This window comes from Sciurus vulgaris, assembly GCF_902686455.1.
Source record: "Sciurus vulgaris genome assembly, chromosome: 11".
Taxonomy (NCBI): Eukaryota; Metazoa; Chordata; class Mammalia; order Rodentia; family Sciuridae; genus Sciurus; species Sciurus vulgaris.
In genome coordinates this window covers 72,265,915-72,285,897 of record NC_136472.1, presented here as the reverse complement: position 1 = coordinate 72,285,897, position 19,983 = coordinate 72,265,915, and the positions used below count along the sequence as shown (strand labels likewise).

The 19,983-nt window shown below is 38.0% G+C and overlaps 1 protein-coding gene and 1 pseudogene across 2 annotated transcripts in view; one reads left to right on the top strand and one right to left on the bottom strand.

Annotated features, from left to right (window-relative positions):
- The first annotated feature begins 8,440 nt into the window (after positions 1-8,440).
- Positions 8,441-19,983, top strand: part of LOC306640289 (small integral membrane protein 13) — a 36,857-nt gene continuing 25,314 nt past the window's right edge. Inside the window, exon 1 of the mRNA XM_079104460.1 lies at positions 8,441-8,864. Within this exon, the coding sequence (XP_078960586.1) occupies positions 8,552-8,815 (264 nt within the window). The 5' untranslated portion in view covers positions 8,441-8,551 and the 3' untranslated portion in view covers positions 8,816-8,864. The remainder of the gene's footprint in view (positions 8,865-19,983) is intronic.
- The window catches only part of LOC306639880 (DNA polymerase delta subunit 3-like), a 13,339-nt pseudogene continuing 6,249 nt past the window's right edge, over positions 12,894-19,983 (bottom strand). The window contains exons 4-5 of the transcript XR_013766808.1: positions 17,710-17,816; positions 12,894-12,985 (exon numbers count right to left, since the gene is read on the bottom strand). The product of XR_013766808.1 is annotated as a DNA polymerase delta subunit 3-like (transcript). The remainder of the gene's footprint in view (positions 12,986-17,709; positions 17,817-19,983) is intronic.

Genomic DNA, 19,983 nt, shown 5'->3' with positions numbered 1-19,983 from the left:
TGAATTATTAAGTCCCTTATCTATCATTCATCTAAGCACTGTCTCAATTGCTATATGTGTGTAGGTCCTATACTCTAAAATGGTAACTTCCAGGCTCTTGTAAAACCCCTAAAGTATCTTTTCCAGGACTAAACATAACTAGCATTCAAGAACCACTTGATGCTTTGAATTTGAATGATTCAAAGCAGACACTAAACAAAGTGGTTTTTCCATTCCTCAAGAGCAGTCCAGGAAAGGCCATATGGAAGAACCCTGAGAAAGAAAGCCTAAAAGACCAAAAGAAGCTAAAGAAGAACCAGCCACGGTGAACTTTGAGCATTAAAAAAGAAGGTGGAGAGAACCAAGGGAGGCCTTCAAGAAACAAGAAGCCTTGTTTGGCAGAAGCAAAAGGAAAATAAAGGAGGAGGGGAGTTTGGGGATTCAGACAACATTTAAGGTTTGAAATGGAAGGGGAATTCTAGAGTTAAGGTAGGTTCTGATCCAATGGAAAATTATTGAATCAGAAGCCTTACCAAGTTTCTCTGGCTGAGGAACCTGGGTGGCAATGTGTGGGTGGCCCACACTTAAGAACACAAAAAACTGGACACAGATACAAGTGGAGAGAAGTGTCATGCAGCAGGGAGTGGCAAGAGTCAATCCTAAATGCAGTCATTTGGGTACAATGTGCCCTTCAGAGAGGGCATGGTGACAGCATGGGCTAATTTACAGAGCTGCCAGAGCAATAACTCAGAAAGCAATACTGCCTTCTCACAACAAAACGAGGCAGCCCCTGAATGTTTCATGGTGGTAAAAGCTGTATTACAGCATAATGAGATTCCGGAACCAATGAAAGGAGACAAGTTTACCAAAACGAGTCTTGACACAGAGTACGTTTCTGGCAAATACATTATTAGGCACTCCTTCTACTCATGTTCTGAAGAAACTATTTAGTTTCCTTATAAGGCCCTTCTCCTCAGCTCTTCCCTGTATAACAACTAATGTCTTCTTAAAGAAACACAGATAGAAAAGGAAGAAAACTGTTCTACTCACGCGCTCCCCCCACATGCCACACTATTTTTTAGGAAGCAAAGTGAGGTTGCTTTATCACTGAGAGTGTCAGAGGCCTACCAGCTTATGAAATCACTTTTAAAAACCTATTCTGCTAAAGAAATCTAAGTTGATGAGGAAAGATAAGGGAAACAATGTAATGGTCTATGCTGGCTGCCAGAATTAAGCAGCATATTTTAACCAAGACAGTTTTCTTTAATCCTGTTAAAACTTTAATACTACTAGACTCAAGATACAATGTACCAATGTGGGTAAAAACACTACTATGCCATACATAATCACAGTGCCAGCTGTCACTCTTAACTGATAATCAACTTCTAATGTTACTTCTTAAAATCCTCCAGTTGGCCCTCATTATTCACAAATAAAATCCAAAACTTCTCAGCAGCACCCCAACTTTACTTCTCATACATTTCCCATTTTCAAATTCTACAGCCCATCTCCCCGACCCACCCCTGCCAAAAATAAAAAAAAATTTAAAAAAGGAATGCTCCTTTGCCTGGAAAATCCTGTCCAATTCCTCCAGCTTGGTAAAATCCTACTCATTCTTCAAAAAATTGGCTGTTATCCCATTCTCCAGAAAGACTGCTTTGACACCCACCCTTCTATGAACTTTAGAGAACTCTGTGCTTATTGTCACTGCACTCACATATGGTACTGTTCAGTGGCTTGTCTCTTCCACTGCATCCTGAGGATAAGAAACAAATTCTATGGTTTCTATTATATCCTCAAGTGTCCAAGTCAGAGGACTGGTTCATAGTAGACACACAGTAAGTGTTTTAATGAATAGTAAGTATTACCATCTATAAATCTTTCTTCCAATAACAACAAAAAAATCCACTCTTTAAAACCTGTCATAAAATTGGATAACTGTCTTTTCCCCTTTGACCAGAACAGCTGTACAGCCAGAACAGCTGAGAGTATACCATTTGGGACAGATTCTAGATAACTTTCAGTAAGCTGGTAGCTGATTGCATCATTTGTGACATCAGAAAGGAGGTCACCATCTTTGGAACAGTTATGTGGCTGCCACTGTATACCAATGCTACACATTACTTTAGTCTTGACAATCCACAGTAACTCATTTTAGCTCTATTTTGTTAAAGAACCTGAGGCTCAGAAATTTGCCCAAGGTCACACAGCTAGCAAACGATGAAGCCAAACTAATATAATGTGCAAAGTCAGGACTAGATTTTCTTCTAAATGAACTAAAAAATGAGGTTGGCTGAAACTAAGATTTCCCATAGGGCTGAAAAAATGATGAAGGCAGCAAATAACTTGTCCATCTCAGACTATGGGTATGCAGTTTTAACAACATAAACTGAAAACCAGCCTTGTTCCTGTTCGGAGTTTAGATAATTGCACATACTGCTTGCTGGCCTGTCAAATAACAGACTCATCAGAGACATTAGGTTTGAAGCACTGTTTTAAAACAACTTCTCAAATTTATTTAACTCATGAGGATAACACGGTAGAGTACTTTGTATAAAAAGAAAATTTTAAAAAAAGCTACCACTCAATACCAACTTAGCTTCACAGACAGCTCTGAGTTTAGGCAGCATGATGGGCATAGAGATCATAGAACTTACATTATCCCTTGAAAGATGAAACTCCAACAACTAGTAACAGATTTTTCCAATTCAAATTCTGTTTTATTAGAGATCCCAGCATAGTAATTAAAAAGAAAAAAGACTGGATTTTTGCTTTTTAATTTTCCATTCCTATTTTAAAAAATGACTAGAGGCAATGACAAAAATAACTGTTATAAGGAATTTTTCTCCAGAAGTTTTTTGTCAAGCTTTAATTCCAGGCCTTCCATACTTTTTTTTTTTTTTTTTTTTTTTTAAAGAAAGGATTTGGGAGTATGTCAGCCTTGGACTCAGCTTGCTATACAGAGCCTCTGCCTTCTCAAGCCCTACAAATACTGCCAGCACTCATCTCCCAAACCTCTGGTCTCAATCAAGTCCATGCTTGGTTGCTAAAAAAGCTCATGTTAACCCCAAGGTCAGTCACAATCCTAACCTTCAACAGTAGACAGCTGATTGCATCACTTATAATATACACCAGGCTGAGGCAGAAGGAGCAGGTCAGACATCCCTTGTCTCCTATGAGTTAGTCACATCAGCAGATGAGCCTGGGTTCCCTTCCACACAACTCACTGTGCAAGATCACTGCCACGCCACCTCAGTCCATTGATCTCACTGCCTGCCCAGATTCGGTGGAAACTGCTTGAAAGTTATATTGGAGATGATTTTTCTTAAGTAGAAAAGAAAATGTTTCATTACCTACCAGGTCTAAACAACTAATGTTTAGACCTACCATTCAGCCTCTCCATCTCTTCTTAGGGAGCTTCCACTGTAGGCAAATGGGGGAGTTGAAAATAAAGAGGAACAACATCTGTGTACAAATGTGTGCATTAAATTCTTAAACTTCCTGGGAAATTGCTGTTTCTGAACACCCCATTTCCTTGAGAGGGAGAAATTCTAGGTATGCATTGTACACTGCATGTAGGAAGTATTTCTCTTTCTTGTCTTCATCTCACTGTATGGGTTCTACTCTCTAGGTATTGAAGTGGAAGGGTGGGGGAGCAAGAAACCACAAAGAGCACAGTATTCAGCACACCCTGTGTCAGCAACATGACAACTCCTCTAATATCATCCATGCTGACTCTAAGTAATTTCTGGTAGAGTTGGATACATCATTAAATTTCTATTTGTGCTCTGCCTGAGGCTTTTCCCTAACCACTAATTGCCAGCAAAGGTCTAGAGAGCTTTTGTGAAAGAAGCAGAACGCAAGCAATGTCCTGGGTCTGTAGCCAGGTGTCAGCGTATCATAAAATGGAAGAAGATGATTACAAGATTTTTGTTTCAGCTTTTAGTCCAACCAGGATTTAAGATTTACAGAAAACAGCTTTATGAGGCTAGGGGACAGAAGTGTGGTAGTGGGGAGAGGAGGACATAAGGAGTAGTAAACACATTCAGTAGAATTCAGGAATAAAAACATCCACACAACTTCGCAGAACACAGAGCAACAAGAAGGAACACTTCCTGAGCCATAAGAGGATCAGGGTACAGGGTGAGTGGGGCACAGTGGGTAATTCTGAAACCTGTTCCAAATTAATTTTGGAGTGAATTTTTCTCCTAGACAGGTCAAAGATTGTGCTTTAAAAATGTCATTAGAAGGTAACAGTTTTTTAAATATCTTTTTGCCTCCTGCTTCCAGATGACTCTTTTGGTTAAAAACCAGAAATAATATAAACCTCACAGGCTAGAAGCACAGTCTTTTGATACTGGTGAGGTGAGAAGTTAGATGAACTTACACAGTAAGTGAGAGCGTTTATATTTCTTGGTCTTCTCCCTTGACCACTCCAAGTCTCTGACCTGCCACAGATAGCAGTTATTTCCTCTGGAAGAAGCCAGTAATGGACACTTGTCTGTTGGCTTTGCCCAGAGCAGTAGTCCCTTTTTTGAGGCCCTTTCGTTCCTCTTTGGGCTCTTTTTTCACAGTCATGGCAGGAAGTCTCTGGACACAGGATGTCTTCGTCTTAAGCTCTTCTTCACTATCTGTGCAAGATTCACTTTCGTAAACTTTTTCAGTTACTAGAATAAAGGGAAAAATGGGGACATGGGTCAATTGAGTAATTTACTAAGAGAATGATATGTCTGCCCTACCCCCACGCTGCACCCCGCAACAGAACCTTTCTCCTATTGGGAGACCCATTAAGCCTCAGGTAGAAAGTATATGGCTTTCTGAGCTCACATAGTCTCTAGGCGGGCCTAGGAAATTAACATTCATTCCTCCTTCCTCATGCCATTAAATGGGCCTTTATCATTGGGTCCCATTCTAGGATAGCTCTACATTTGAGTCATCTGTATCTCACACACCTACTTATAATGCTAGAACCATGCTTTAATTGGTTCTATCTTCATGACCCACAGAGCTTGCCTACTTCCACTGTTGGTTTTCCTGGTGTTTTGGCCCACTAAAGCCCCCACTCTGTCTAGTTCGGCTCACCATCATGAACCGTCCTGGCTAGTTCCATCCTTATGTCACTCACTCTCTGTACATCCTAAGCACAGAGAACTGGACCTTAATTAATCAACAGATCAGTTCCTAGTTTTGAGTGACTATAAAATAACCCAAGATTAAATAAACAGGAGTCTGCATCATGAAGATAACTGTCCAAGCAAATCCTAGCAGAATACTTTATAGTTAAAAGGAAGGACAATAAAAAAACGAGAGACAAACTTACTAGTTTTCTTCCTTCCTATCAGCTGAAGGCATAAGTTGCCTGTTCTTCTGCCACTAAAACTCTGCAAATCCTTCCCCCAGGGAAACTTGGAAAAGAACTATACCACTGAGTAGTCATTCATTATTAAGCAAATCCCAAATGGCTCAGGCAGAAACAATGGTTTCTAACCACGTCATAGAACTGATGAGGGTCTCTTCACTACTACTGTATTACATACACCAACCACAAGTCACAGTACAATGCCACCTTTCTGTGACTTTAGAGAGCTGCAGCACCAATGCCATCTAAATTCTTTCTCAGCCTTTCTGGTTGTAGCAAGTGGTAGAAAACATCTTTTCTCAGATTAAAAGAGTACCTTAATATGTACAATAAATGCTCAAAGTATCAAAGTGTAAGGTATTTTTCCCCATTAAAGAACCTAATGGTTTTGAACTCCTAATTATTAATAATTCTTTCTAATATATTAGTCAGTTTGTTCTAAAAGGCATAGTCTTTGAAATTTAATATATCTGTTTTCTAATACCTAGTCTGTTACTTATATACTCTTATATGCTTGTTAAAACGTAAATTACTAGATTCTATTTTCAAAGTTTCAGATTCAGTGGATCTGGGGTAGGAGCTGAGAACTGCTTTTTTAACATGTTTCCAGATGACACTGATGCTGGTCTGGGGATGATATTTTGTGAAGCAACAATCCCCCCGCACCCCTACTGTTATAATGGTGATAACACTGCACCTCAGGAAGTATGGACATACCTAGCAGTCGTCTTTGGCACAACTCTTTTTTTTTTTTTTTTTTTTTGCGGTGCTGGGGATCAAATCCAGGGCTTTGTGCTTGCAAGGCAAGCACTCTATCAACTGAACTATCTCCCCAGCCCTGGCACGACTCTTTAATGCCATTTTTTTTCCTGCACAATGGACTATGCTGGAGGTCAAATGGCTACTGCCACTATAGCATTCCTTTACCCTTATTCATCTAATTCCATTAGGGTTCCATAATTAAAAATTCCCTACTTAGAAGTTCCTAGAATTTCTTTTATTTTCAAGAGCCTAGAGCTTGCTTTGATGACTCCTACAGACTTAGATGCTAAAATATTTATATATGTGTGTGTGTATATATTTAAAGAATATCAAGTGTGTGTTTGGTGTTTTTGGTACCAGGGATTAAACCCAGGGGCACTTTACCACTGAGCCACATCCCTATCCTTCCTCCCCTTTTATACAATTTTATTTTGAGACAGGGTCACCCTTAAGTTGTTTAGGGCCTCGCTAAGTTGCTGAGGCTGGCCTCAAACTTGTGATCCTCCTGCCTCAGACTCTTGAGTTGCTGGGATTACAGGTGTGCACCACCATGCCCAGTATACCAAGTGTTTCTGAAGGCCTTACTTCTCAATTGTGCTCCTCAGGCTAGGGGCATCAGAATTATTAGAAATGCAGAATCTTAGGTCCTACTTCTGGCCTACTGAACCAGAATTTCAATTTCTTCAACTAATGCATGTGGTCAGCAAAGTCTGAGAAATCTTTCAGTCTTTTTGAGAAACTACTTAGGGAATTTCCATGGACTACCTACTAGCAAGCAGGATCCACCACCCCCATCTCACATGCAGCTTCAAAAGCATTATGTAACAGGATTAACGGGACAAAATTATGAGCTGAGATTTATTCAATATCTTAAATTAGCAAAGTCTGAAGAGCCATCCATAAAAAGGAAACCATTACTACTACTTGGTGTATAAGCCTTTGCTACTTCATAACTATATTCTGTATTCAAATGGCAGTATGTCTGTAATATTATACTTCAGCATCAATTAGTTTGTTACTTCACTACTTCTTAATGAAACCACTGGCTGTCTCATTGCCAATTTTGTGTAATACATTGCTTGGGGGAGTTAAAAACCAACCAGGGCATCACTGACAAAATTTCTTAAGCAGCACACTCAGTACACCTTAAAAGCTAAAATGTGTGCTTCTATGGTCAAAGTTGTAGCCACTTCGAACTACAGGACAAAGGAGATTTTGACTTAAAAATCCTAAGCACTTTAGCTGAACAACATGCCATCTTTCTCAGCTATAATTAACAAAAAGTCTGGGTTTTTGGTTATTACCAAGTATCTTGGTAAATAACCAAATGTCTAGTTATTACCAGATATCTTTTCCATTCAACTGCTTGGCTCTTAGAAATTCAACCGTCAGAAGCTTGCTGCAAATTTATCTCAGGGGCCCAACTCCCCATTCCCTGCTGCAAACTCACAGAAAAGGAAAGATTAGCCTCTTAAAGTCATAGAACAAATGTGGTCCAGCACAGGACAGGGCAAGCCCCTTTTGCTGGTACATTTGGAACAGTTTGAGCAGAGAGGAAAGCAGAACTCCTTTGTTGGTAACCAGAGCCAAGATGCATTAGGTCGAGTTTGGACTAAAAACCTTACCAAAAAAAGTACAACGTGAGCACAGTTTTCCTTGTTGTGTCCAAGGCTCTTAATAGTCATATTTGAAGACAGGAGTGCAAAAGAGTCCACATCCCACACCTGGTCAAAACTTAAGTATTGTGTTTTGCACAAAGCAATAAGTAATTAGCCACAAATTCCTAATGAACTGTCATAGAGATATCTTTAACTTCTTTCTTTTGGGGGAGGAAGAGGAAAAGACTGGCACTGGTGCTTTTGCTCTCTTTGAACTAAAAGTAGGGGTGGGGGAACTAAGAAATTCAACTGTAAATACATTTATCACCACCAATGACCAAACCACTGTCTTGAAAATGAACTGTATTAGAATACTGAGAGCAAAAAACCAAACCAAACAACAAAAGGTCATAAAATAAACCCCAGCTAAAAGTCCAGAACCATAGGCATGTCACAAGAAATTTGGCATGACAACCACAAGAATGAGAAGTTATACTCCATTTATGTACGATGTGTCAAACTGCATTCTACTGTCATGTATAACTAATAGAACAAATTTTTAAAAATTTAAAAAGAGGGGCTCTTTTTGTGACTCAGTGATACAGCGCTTGCCTAACATGCATGAGGCCCTGGGTTCGATCCTCAGCACCATATAAAAATAAATAAAATAAAGGTTATTGTGTATGTCTACGATGAAAAATTTTTTTAAAAAATTTAGCATGGAAAGAGAATTCAGGCCGCCCATGCCGCCCCGGCGCCCCGCCACGCCCGGCGCCCGCCGCTGAAGCCAGCTCGCGCCCGCCCGCCGCCGCCGCCGCGCCCGCCGCCTTGAGGCGACCACCCTCCGCCCAAGATGTGGCACAACGTTGGGCTGACGCTGCTGGTGTTCGTGGCCACGCTGCTGATCGTCCTGCTGCTGATGGTGTGCGGTTGGTATTTTGTATGGCATCTGTTTTTATCTAAATTCAAGTTTCTACGGGAACTGGTGGGAGACACAGGATCCCAGGAGGGAGATCATGAGCCTTCAGGGTCTGAAACTGAAGAAGACCCTTCATCTTCTCCACACAGGATCAGATCTGCACGCCAAAGGAGGGCACCTGCTGATGAAGGCCATTGACCCCAGATGTGGTCCTTTATTAGTAAATGATGAAAGGCATTGTGAGCCTGTCTTTAGTGGACTTGGCTTTAAAATATACTAAATGACTGAAGAACATTTGTACTTGGATTTCATATCCAGTTCAAAAAGTTTACATGTAAGCCATATAGTAATAAAGGGAATTAAAACCAAATTGGACCATTGCAAATTTCATCTTAAAGATAATATTTTGTTTCGCTAGCTTTCTACTTACCACACTTATTCCTTGGCTCTTGGGATTTTTTGTTTGTTTGCACTGGTGTGAATCTGGTAAACATTTCAAGCTTGAAAAACATATTTTAATATAATGTATTCTTCATGTTTTAACTTGTCTGAAATTGGGATGCATCTCATTTACTGTCAGCCAGGATAGTCACATAATTATCCTAGCTTGTGCATGTGTGAATTTACAACTTACAGTGGCATCCCTTAACTGACATATGTATTGTAGGTATCAAATGTGTCAGGTTTAATTGGCATTTTAAAATGTCATCAAAAAGATTACACTATGACTCAGCATTGAAACGTAGGGTTATTGTATATGCAGAAAAGCATGGAAACAGAGCAGCGGGGCGCACGTTTGATATTAGTGAGGCAAATATTCGTCGTTGGAGGAATGATCGCAATTCCATATTTTCTTGCAAAGCAACCACAAAATGTTTTACAGGACCTAAGAAAGGAAGATACCCACAGGTAGATGAAGCTGTACTACATTTTGTTAGCGAGGCACGTGCTAAAGGATTGCCTATCACACGCCAAGCAATGCAGTTGAAGGCAGGGGAAATTGCCAAAACCCTCGGAATTGACGAAACAAAATTTAAAGCAACAAGAGGCTGGTGTGATCGATTCATGCGTCGGGCTGGACTGTCATTAAGACATCAGACATTGTTTTGTCCAAAGTTTCCCACTGACATTAAACAGAAGACAGTAGTGGAATGCTCTTTCAAGAAATGCTGCCTCGCCAGTCCTCCTGAAGACACCGAGGGCCATGTCATGTGGGTAAATGCAGACAGCGAGGACTGCGACATGAAAAGTGATTCAGAAGAGTTGGGTTCAGAATATGAAGTTATAGTTATAACTTGACAAGTTTATTTCCCACATCCTTTACATACACACAAGATTGAAGTGACAAAAATCTTTTAAGAGCACTGTTTTAGTAAATATAAATAATACTTTCTGTGATACAAGGCATCAGGTTGTAGTTTCATGATAGTGTTTTTCTTTGTGATAGTACAATGCATCTTAACTGATGATATCAGATTAAATAAAAATGGTAATTATAAATAAAAAAAAAAAAAGAAAGAGAATTCACACAAGTAAGGAATTTTATTACCTAATCACATACTACAATCAAAATGGCAGGGGTCTTTTAAGAGGAATGAGAAGTGGGGAATAATGGGATGGGGTACACAAAAGACAGAACGTTTTCACAAGTTTTAATAACCACATTGCCTAAAAGCTGATTTTTCAAAGCCAATCAAACTTTTTAAGACAGAAATTTGAACTAGAAAGGAAATCAAGAAAGGGGAAAGGGGCCTGGGGTTGTGGCTCAGTGATAGAGTGCTTGCCTAGCATGTGTTGAGGCACTGGGTTTGATTCTCAGCACCACATATAAATAAATGAATAAACTAAAGGTCTATCAACATTTGAAAAAATATTAAGAAAAAAAGAAAGGGGGAGAAACCCCTAGAATATCCAAGATGTGGCAAGTGCCACAAGAGAAGAGAAACAGTAATTATGGGCGCTCCAACCAACAAGAGGTTTATTAAGTCTAATTCTAAAACTCTTTCCAGACACAAAAGCACAGTGTTGGGATCTAAGCATCTCATCAGGCCCTCAAGTGCTAAATCCTAAATGCCCCACAGAAGTCTGGTCTAGAAAGGGTAGAAGAAGCAAAAACATGGCTGAAGAATCAACTAATGACTCAAAACTTGAATTTGAATTCCCTTCTGGGCCTTCATAACAAGTACATGCTTTTACCTAACATGGTTTACAAAGAGAAACAAAGGAAGCAATGTGGATGAATCATACTCTTCTAAGCACAAATGGGACCAAACACCAAAGACTCTTGATTTTCTCTTCAGAGTCTAATCATCTATTCCCACTTCAAAATCACGAAACAATCATTCTATAAAAACAAATGTTTCTCAATGTCTATGATGACATCTTAACCTTGTATTGTGATTTCCACCCTGAAAGTCTTTAAAGATAATTAATTACCTCACCTAATCTTCAGAGCAACCCACATTCAGTCCAAGTATGTATTTCCTCTCTATTCCACAGATCAAGCAACTCGTCACCAGAGATAAGACGACCTTTAGATAAGACCTCAACACTTACTTTTATGATATAAGGCTCATTCAAGAACCTGGGTGTTCTACTTTAGTTGGAGCATTCTCTATACTTTGCTACTCAACATGTGGGCTATATGTGACAAGTAACATCAGCAACACTTGGGGGTGAGTCATATACACATTTTGAGATGTACTGCTCTACACAGGATCATTGTGTATTTCTACAGTAAAAAACTCTCTCTCTGGATTTGAAGTCCCAAATTTGTCTTACCTATGCAGGCCTTCCTCATCCACAAATGTTTTAGATTTCAGTACACGTTTTCGTTTTCTTTTGTTTTCTCCACTTGAGCTCTAAAAGATCAGAGGAAGATCAGAGGATACAATGTTAAGTTGACCAATGAAGTTGTCGAGAAAAATAACAAAAACTTTTTAATCTAGAACAACCACTCCCCAGTATTCCACTAATGATTTAAAAAGTTAAAAGAGGAACTTCAAACTTTAAGGAAACTAACCCTACCACACAGACAAGTTAGGTTACTGTATGTGCACGTTTGATGTTTCAGTGTCGAAGAGAAGGAAAGTACCATGCTGAGGAAAGAACTGTATTCATTCTGTCAACAAGTTTTTGTGGGGGTAGTACAGGTGCCATGGTTAAAAAGATAAATTGGATAAAGATGCCAGCGGAGGAGAGAGTCAAGGAAAGAGATCATTACAATACACTGTGTAAGGGCTTTAATGGAGAGATGGGGCAGATATTAGGGAAGCACACAGCAATTGTCCTTTAAACCAGACCAGGGATTTCTTAGGAAATGCCCCAGCATAGATACTTGCCATAGTCAGCCTTGGCATTTCAACATTACACCCACCTAATTTAGTCTGAAACAGGTATTACTAATAATATTTTCCTCTTAACTCCACAGGTCTTTCATTCCCTCTTCCCTTCAGCTAATGACAAAGTCAGTGCAAGATTTTAAATAAGTCTTCACACAATGGATTAAGGACAACTAAGAGCCACAAAGGAAAAAGAAAACTTGTCAGTGCCCCATTCTCAACACTTCACTGTCTACACTAATAGAGGCACACGAGACAATTGAAGAGCATTCAAAATTGTATTTCCCCACTTGTTCTCATCCAGAAGAATTTCCAAAAAGCAGCAAATGTTCATGAGTTCTTTGTTCCCTTCTATCTTTCACACTTGCTCTGATGCAGGTAGGACCTCTTGGGTTTTTTCACCCTTTTTGTGGTACTGGGGATTGAACCCAGGGATGCTCTACCACTGAGTTACATATCTAGACATTTTATTATTTTGAGACAGGATCTCACTAAGTTATAGCAGGGCCTCTTTTTGCACAATTCCAATAGAAACTGTGTAACAGCAGCCCTGGTACTGAAGGTCATGCCAAAACAAAACAGCTCCCCAAATCCACCTCTTTAATCACCCTGAGACTGACCCACAGTAAATCTCCCTAGGCTAGAGGTGTAGCTCAGGGCTAGAGTGCTTGTCTAACATGTGGAAAGCCCTGGGTTCAATCTCCAGTGCCACAAAAATAAAACAAAATCTTCCTTCTAGTGAGAATAGAGGGAATTGCCCCATTCTGGTCACCTGTAGGGGAACAGAATAAGACAAGAACCATGTTACTGGCATTTGTGACTTTTTACAGCAAGAGAAATACTTAGCATAGTAACTATATATCCTTGGGCAATCAAGGATACATAGAAAGGAAGCCTCCCAGTAAAGTTTTACCTTGACAGAAGGACGCTCAGGCTCAGAATTTTTGCACTGGATCAGGAGGTGGAGATACAGGAGGAGGTGGGGATGGTGATTCAGCTTCATAAGCCCCAGGAGAGTCTGGGAAGACTGAAATAATGCAACAAGTTTAGATAAGAGAATTACAAGCTCTAGCTGGTAGAACTTCTCCATTGGCATCTCTAATGTCCAGTAAAGAGCATTTTTGTAAGCAAGTCGGTTGATGACAACCAAGAACTTAGCAGTTACGTACTTATCTTCAAAATAAACATGAATTAATACAACTAAAATCAAGGAATCAAAACTTATTAGTGCTAGAAGTACCTTAGAAGTTATTTTAGCTAAATGCTTTATTTTACAGCTTAGGGCATAAAGTTGATTTATACATATGCATTGATCACCTACCACCTGTCATATATTTTACGTTACCCTCACAACCACCCTGAGATACTATTTGCATATTACAAATGAATAAAAAGAAGTTCATATAGATTCCTTCACTTGACAAAAGTCACACAGCTTGTAATTGAGACCAGAAGTTTTAAAACCCAAATCAGTCTGGTTGCACAGCCTTCCTAAGCCAACTATCCATGCCACCTAATGATTCATGACCAGACATTTTCTCTTCAGATCAAGTAAATGTAAATAATCTTCAGATTACACCCAATGCTCCATGCCAGAGCCTTTGTGATCTGAGGATTATTTGCAATCTTCTGAGGTGTTCATAAGATTGAAAATTTCCAGCTGATATTAAGAGCACAAACTTTGGGGGAAGAGATCATCTTCAAAATAAAAACTCTAAGATCTCAGTATTTTGTATGGAAATTGTTTTCAGGCTTGGTTTGTTATACCAAGAGTAAAAGAAAGAACTCTTTTAGGATAGAAATGATGCTATGGAAGTGGTATCACCTAAGAGAGTGCACCAGAGGGATCCCATCATTTCTCAATAGCTAAAGAAAATAGTGGTCCTAGCACAAGGTCCATTTAGAGGAAAAGTGAAAATCCTCAGCTGACCTATTGCTTAATCACCACAGAGAAACTGCTGGTCAGGGGACTGGGTAGCTGCTTAGCCTCACCTGCCTCCCTGAACTTCCTGGCTGCATTCAAACTCTTAACACAAGTCCTTGGATCTGAAATTCTCCCAATTGATTAGGTCAGTGCTAAAAATTATGACAGTGGAGGATTCAAGGCCAAATGACCTAAAGAGGTGAAGCAGAACAAGAGCCAGAATGAAACAATAAATTATACACTTCAAGTATGAAATGGGCCCCCAAAACTTTATAAGCACTGGGAAACAAAAGACAGAAACATAAAAGGAAAGAGGTCCAGCTATTAACCCAGCTCAGGGAGATTAGCACATGATGGGAACTCAAGCAAGGGAAGTGTCACACCCCAAAACCAAGCACCCATTGTTCTAAACCAAAGCTGTTAAGAAGCGGGTCACAATGGCAGATGTGTTACAGTGGTCAGAGGAAAGTGTAAGCAGTAAGGAAGCCAAAGAAAAGGAGTTTTGAGTACTCCAGTAATAAATTTATTTATTCTATTTCCAGTTCTGCAACCACTTCACTTATCCAGGGAAAACACTCAATCCCAGTAGCACCCGCTTAGACCCCTTTCAACCACATGGCTTTGCAACTGTTTATCCACTACCCACCTCCAGACTCTAAACTCCAAAGAGGCAGGGATGCCACAATTTCCCTGGCACCACACAGCAACAACTTTTTTTGTTTTTAATAAAGGAAAATAATCATTTTCTGAACTAAATTTAGGATAAGGCACATCCAGGTTAAGGAAGACTTAGCACAGACTCTTTCTTTAAAAAGTCTCCAAGAGAAATATTATAATAAGGAATATTATGATCTCCCCACATAAGAGGGAAGAGAACAGAGGAAGAATCAAGAGTCCTTAAAGAAGAAGAAATTTCAACCCATCCCTGGAAGATGAAAGGCAGATGGGAGAAAGGTGACAAAAAGTAGCAGTCAATTAATGATACAGATGATAGAGATTACTGTCTATTATAAAACTTTTCTTATGAGCTGAAATTGTGTATATCTACTACTTTGTTTAAACTTTAAAAAATTTTTAAGGAAGGGTAGAAAAAACTAAAATTTTCTAGACTTCTAAACACTAATAATTTCTTTCTTATAAAATCCCACAAATCACTATTTGTTTTAGACACTGAGGTTTTCAAAGACAATTTCTTAAAATCTGCTCATTCATTTGCTGGAATAGAATACAAGTCAGTTTGCCTTAGTATTTATCAAGCCAAGGCTTTCTAACGACATTATTTTACAACATATTTTAGTGACATAAACCTAAGGAATGTGGGATGCATCCATGTATCTTAAATATATTTATAGCAAATCTGAAACTATTCAGATGAAAGATACTATAGTAAAATAGAATTATGCCAGGAAAGCAACTTTGGTTGGGGCAGAATAAGAACTTGTGGTAAAACTAACTTCAGGGATCCAGCAATGTTACCACTTGCTTGTCAAAGAGTCCTCTGAAAGAGATGTGCAATTAGAATTCCTGGAAAGCATTCACAGATTTCTAGGAACCCAAGTTTTTAAAAATACCTATCCTTACCTTAAAAAAAGGAAATTTTAGATGAGGAGGAAACAATTAAAGAAGTGAAGTCATCTGCCTAAAGTCACATAGTTAGTGGTGCAGGGGAGATTTAAACTTACTCTAACTTCAAAGTTCTACATTTCCTCCATCCTCGCTGCTTCCCTGCTAACTACTAGTTTAAGATAGTAGATTCAGCTAATACCGCATAATCAGTGCAACAGAAATAAAATGATAATATGTTAGAGACTGTAAAAGAATTAAAATAACACTGGCTTTGAGACAAAGAAATTTAAGAATGACAAAGGTTTATAATTTAGTCAGAGGTCAAAAACTATCCTGCCAGGGAAAAAAATTTGAGAGCCTCTGCTCTCTATCATCTGTTATTTAGGTTGCTTACCTCCATTACATTTCTTTCCAATTAAATAGCTCCACTCATGTTTCTAATCACCTACAGATATATATATTATTTTTGTGGGCTATGGATCAGAAACTACAGAGAACATTTCAGAAATACATAATGATGTCCAATCAACCACAATAATTCCCCTATATAAAGCTGACTCTCACTACTACTAGAGTATTTAGGGCTTTTTTCCCTTCTTCTCCCAGTGGTGCTGAGAATCAAACCCAGGGTCTCACACATACTAGGCAAGTGCTCTATCACTGGAGTTACATTTCCAGCCTTAGTTTACCTTTTTAAATGTACATTAAGCTGATGATTTCAAAGCCTTGTTCAGAATCTTCCCCCAACTTCTCCTAACTTTAAACAGGAAAGACTAGCTTAATGAGCATACATCACTAAGTTTACTCAATTATTTTCCCATTTGTTACATGGAATTGTCCTTATTTCAAGTCTTAACTGGTGAGAATGTTTTTCTGATAGTCTATTTCATTCACACACCTAAGAATCTTCCTTTCAGTAACCTTGGTCAAACCATTTGATAAATGACATGGAGTGAAAATATAGCAACTGCCCCTCTGGGATGCTCAAAATGACCTCCTCATACTTATTTCAAAGAGCCATTAAAAAATATACCTCTGAAAAAATATACTGCTCTTCTCACAGGACATCAGAGGCTATAATCCTTAATGCTCACCCATAAATAGCAGGATTTAAAGCCAAAAGAGTCAAAATGGTACTTCTATCACAGAGATTGAACTTCCTGGGGCTATTTCTTAGGTCTCTTCATTTGCAATACAGTCATCTGCTTATAAGCTTGTTTCTTAACTCACTTGTACAAGCTAAGCTACTACCCTTAGTATAGGGAACCTCTTTCCATTTTCAGTTCTTCAGACAGCCAGAGTAAAGTATCATACTTTGAGTTTTGTCCTTTGACAGCATAGCAGGTTCCTCTTTGCATTCATTAGTCTTAATCTCTTTTTTTTTTTTTAATAATTTTTAGATGTTAACAGATCTTTATTTTATTCATTTATTTATATGTGGTTCTGAGAATCAAATCCAGTGTCTCACACATGCTAGGAAAGCACTCTATCACTGAGCCACAACCCCAGTCCCTTTTAATCTCTTTTAGTATCTGTTATTTGCATTGTTTATGTACCTTTAAGTGATACTGACTGCTTTGGACTGGATTTCTCCCTAGTACCTAAAATGGTTTATACATATACCAGGAACTCTTGGAGAACTGATTATAGTAGCTCAAGCTTTTCACCCCTGGTTTTCCAAGCATGGCTTTGAAGGTAGCATATCCAACATTTTCTCTTTAGCTTCTCTATATATATCCTCTATATTATGTGGTATGATATCTTCGTTCTTAAGAATACTTGACATTCTTTTAAAAAGCATATTAATTTTCCAGGCCAGACTCTTGCTCTTATTCTGTTTGCTTATCTTACACTGCCCACAATCTAAAATTAGAAGGTTACATGGTGTCATTCTCTTTCAACAACAGTTTTATGATTTTACTTCTATGGCATAGAATACCAATATCCTTGATGCCTTGAATATCACAATTAAGATTCACAATAAGGTAGACAAAGAAATACATCCCCATTTAAAAAATAAAAATAAAATGTAATAGTATATTATTAGTATTAAGTAGTACTTATCCTCTTTCCCTTTTTGGCAAGTTACCAAAAGATCATGGTTCTGGTTAAAAGGCTAAAGTGGATTTCAAACAGAAATAGATGCTATGTTCTCTCAGTGCTAGGCCTGGTACTCTCATCATGACCCATAATAACTTACTTCGTTCCTTCAGCATCATAAGAATTGATCACCTTAGTAAAAAATTAATAGCAATACCCACCTTCATCTTCACTGCTGTCAGACTGAGGAAGTTTGATTCTTCGCCTCTTTTTCTTCATGATTTCAGTTTCTTTTGTTTCATCATCAGATAACTCTACTCGCTTCCCCCTGTTGCCATCAGGAATAAATTAAGCAAAAATAAGTATTTACATGCTGTTATGAATCTTACTTTATAACTCATGGTCTTAATTCCAGAGGGTAAAAACGAATAGTCAAAGTATACCAATAAGGATTCTTTTTAAGGATATGCTGCCAACTAACTACACTAGGTCACTTCAAAAAGTAACCAGAATAAAAAATTTCTCTAGCTCTTTGTAGACTACTGGCAACTGCAACCAGGTTATCAAGAATTTTTCTCAATGCTTTCTTACTTTCCCCATTGGCCTTTTAGTCATTTGACAAGAATTCAATGAGCAGCTATATCTATATATATATAAGGCTCTTTGCTAAGCATAGAGGATGCAAAGATCAGGAAGGAAAGACTCTTCTCAAGAAGCTCTAGTCAACAGCACTAGCTATAATACAACATGATAAATTCTAATGGAAAAAAAGGTTGTGAAGCATGACTGTTACTTGAAAACTTTAAAGTCTAAGTAAAAGTTCATCAGGCAGAAAAGAGAAATATTTTAAAGGGAAAAACAAAGACAAGACATAAGGCCATAAGGTGATTCTCATGAATAATTAAAAAAAAACCTAGACTTTATCTTGACATTATTTAGCTTCTCAGAATATTCCATCACACAATTCATTCAATAACAAATAATTATCCTGAGTCCATGGTGTGTGGAAACAAAAATGTGTAAGACATAGTCTCTGTCAAATACCTTATGTCTTACACATTTTTACATATCAAATTTTCTTCTACCTTGAGCTGGAAAGAAAATATACTAGGCTCAAAGTAAGTAAAAAGAAACAATTGAGAGCAGAAACCAATGCGATAGAAAACAGAAAATTAAAGTGAAAAGTTGTCATTTTGGGGGTAAATATAGACTTTTACACAGTTGATAAAAAAAAAGGTTTATCACCAATCAGAAATGTAAAAATGGAATTTCTAGTGATAACTATAGATTCTAGATATTCAAAAACACAGCTATATTATGAACAATTTTACACTAATAAGCTCAACAGAATTCTTTAAAATTCCAAGAAGAACTAGAAAATTCGAATAATTCTATTTAAAGAAATCAAATTCACAATTTCAAAAAACCTCCTATAAAAAAAAATCCAACCCTGGATTCACTGATGAACTTTATCAAACATCTAAGATACAAATATATGTATACAAACTCCTTTAAAAAACAGAAGAAATTGCTCCCAACTAATTTTGTGAAGTTAGCACAACTTTGAAACTAAAACTTGGCAAAAACAGTTCTCATAAACAGGAAAAAAAAAAATCCTTAGTGTATATTAATAAATCCAATCCAGTAAAATATAAAAAAATACATCATGACCAAGTAGTTTAATTCCAAGAATGCAAGATTGGTTTAAGTTTAAAATCAAATTGTATAATCCACCACAGAGCAGAAACACCATGAGCATCTCAATAAATGCAAAAAAATTATCTATTAAAATTCAACACCCATTCATGATCAAACCTCTCAGCAAACTTAGAAAAGAACTCTCTCATCTGGCAAAGGGCATCTACTAAAAATCTATATTTAACATCACATTTAGCAGGGAAATACTGAATACATTCCTGGCAATAACCACCAACAGTAAGTATTATACTCATGGTTGGGGACATTTTAATCCAGCTGTATCAGATGTTCCTAGGAGGCAAGGTCCACTGGACCAAGACTTAAACCCTCTGAAACAGCACCATTTTGTTGATATTTTCTACTAAAGTTACCCCAACTTTGCCACAAAAGTCAGGTCTTTGTGGGCCTATCAGTGCTGACAGTGTCCTTTAGAATTTCTTTCAACAGACTAATTCCTACCAACTATGAGGTAGTGTCTCAAATTCCTGGATCCATTTTTAACAGCTTGTGTGTTTTTTTTTTTCTTTTCTAATTACATTTTACCACTTGAAAAATAAACTCATTGATATAAAAAGAAAACAAAGAACTTTTTCTCTTAAATTTGACTGGAAACCGTAACCTCTCATTTGGCAACTTAAAGGAAAACACACATGCACACTCACACACACACTTAAGATACTTATGCCATGTCCACATATTTACAATTAAGTAAGGGGAAAAAAGACAATCAACTTAGATCAATGGGGCAAGAATACGACTTGGGGCCCTAAATCACCCAAACTGTTTGATTTCACAGG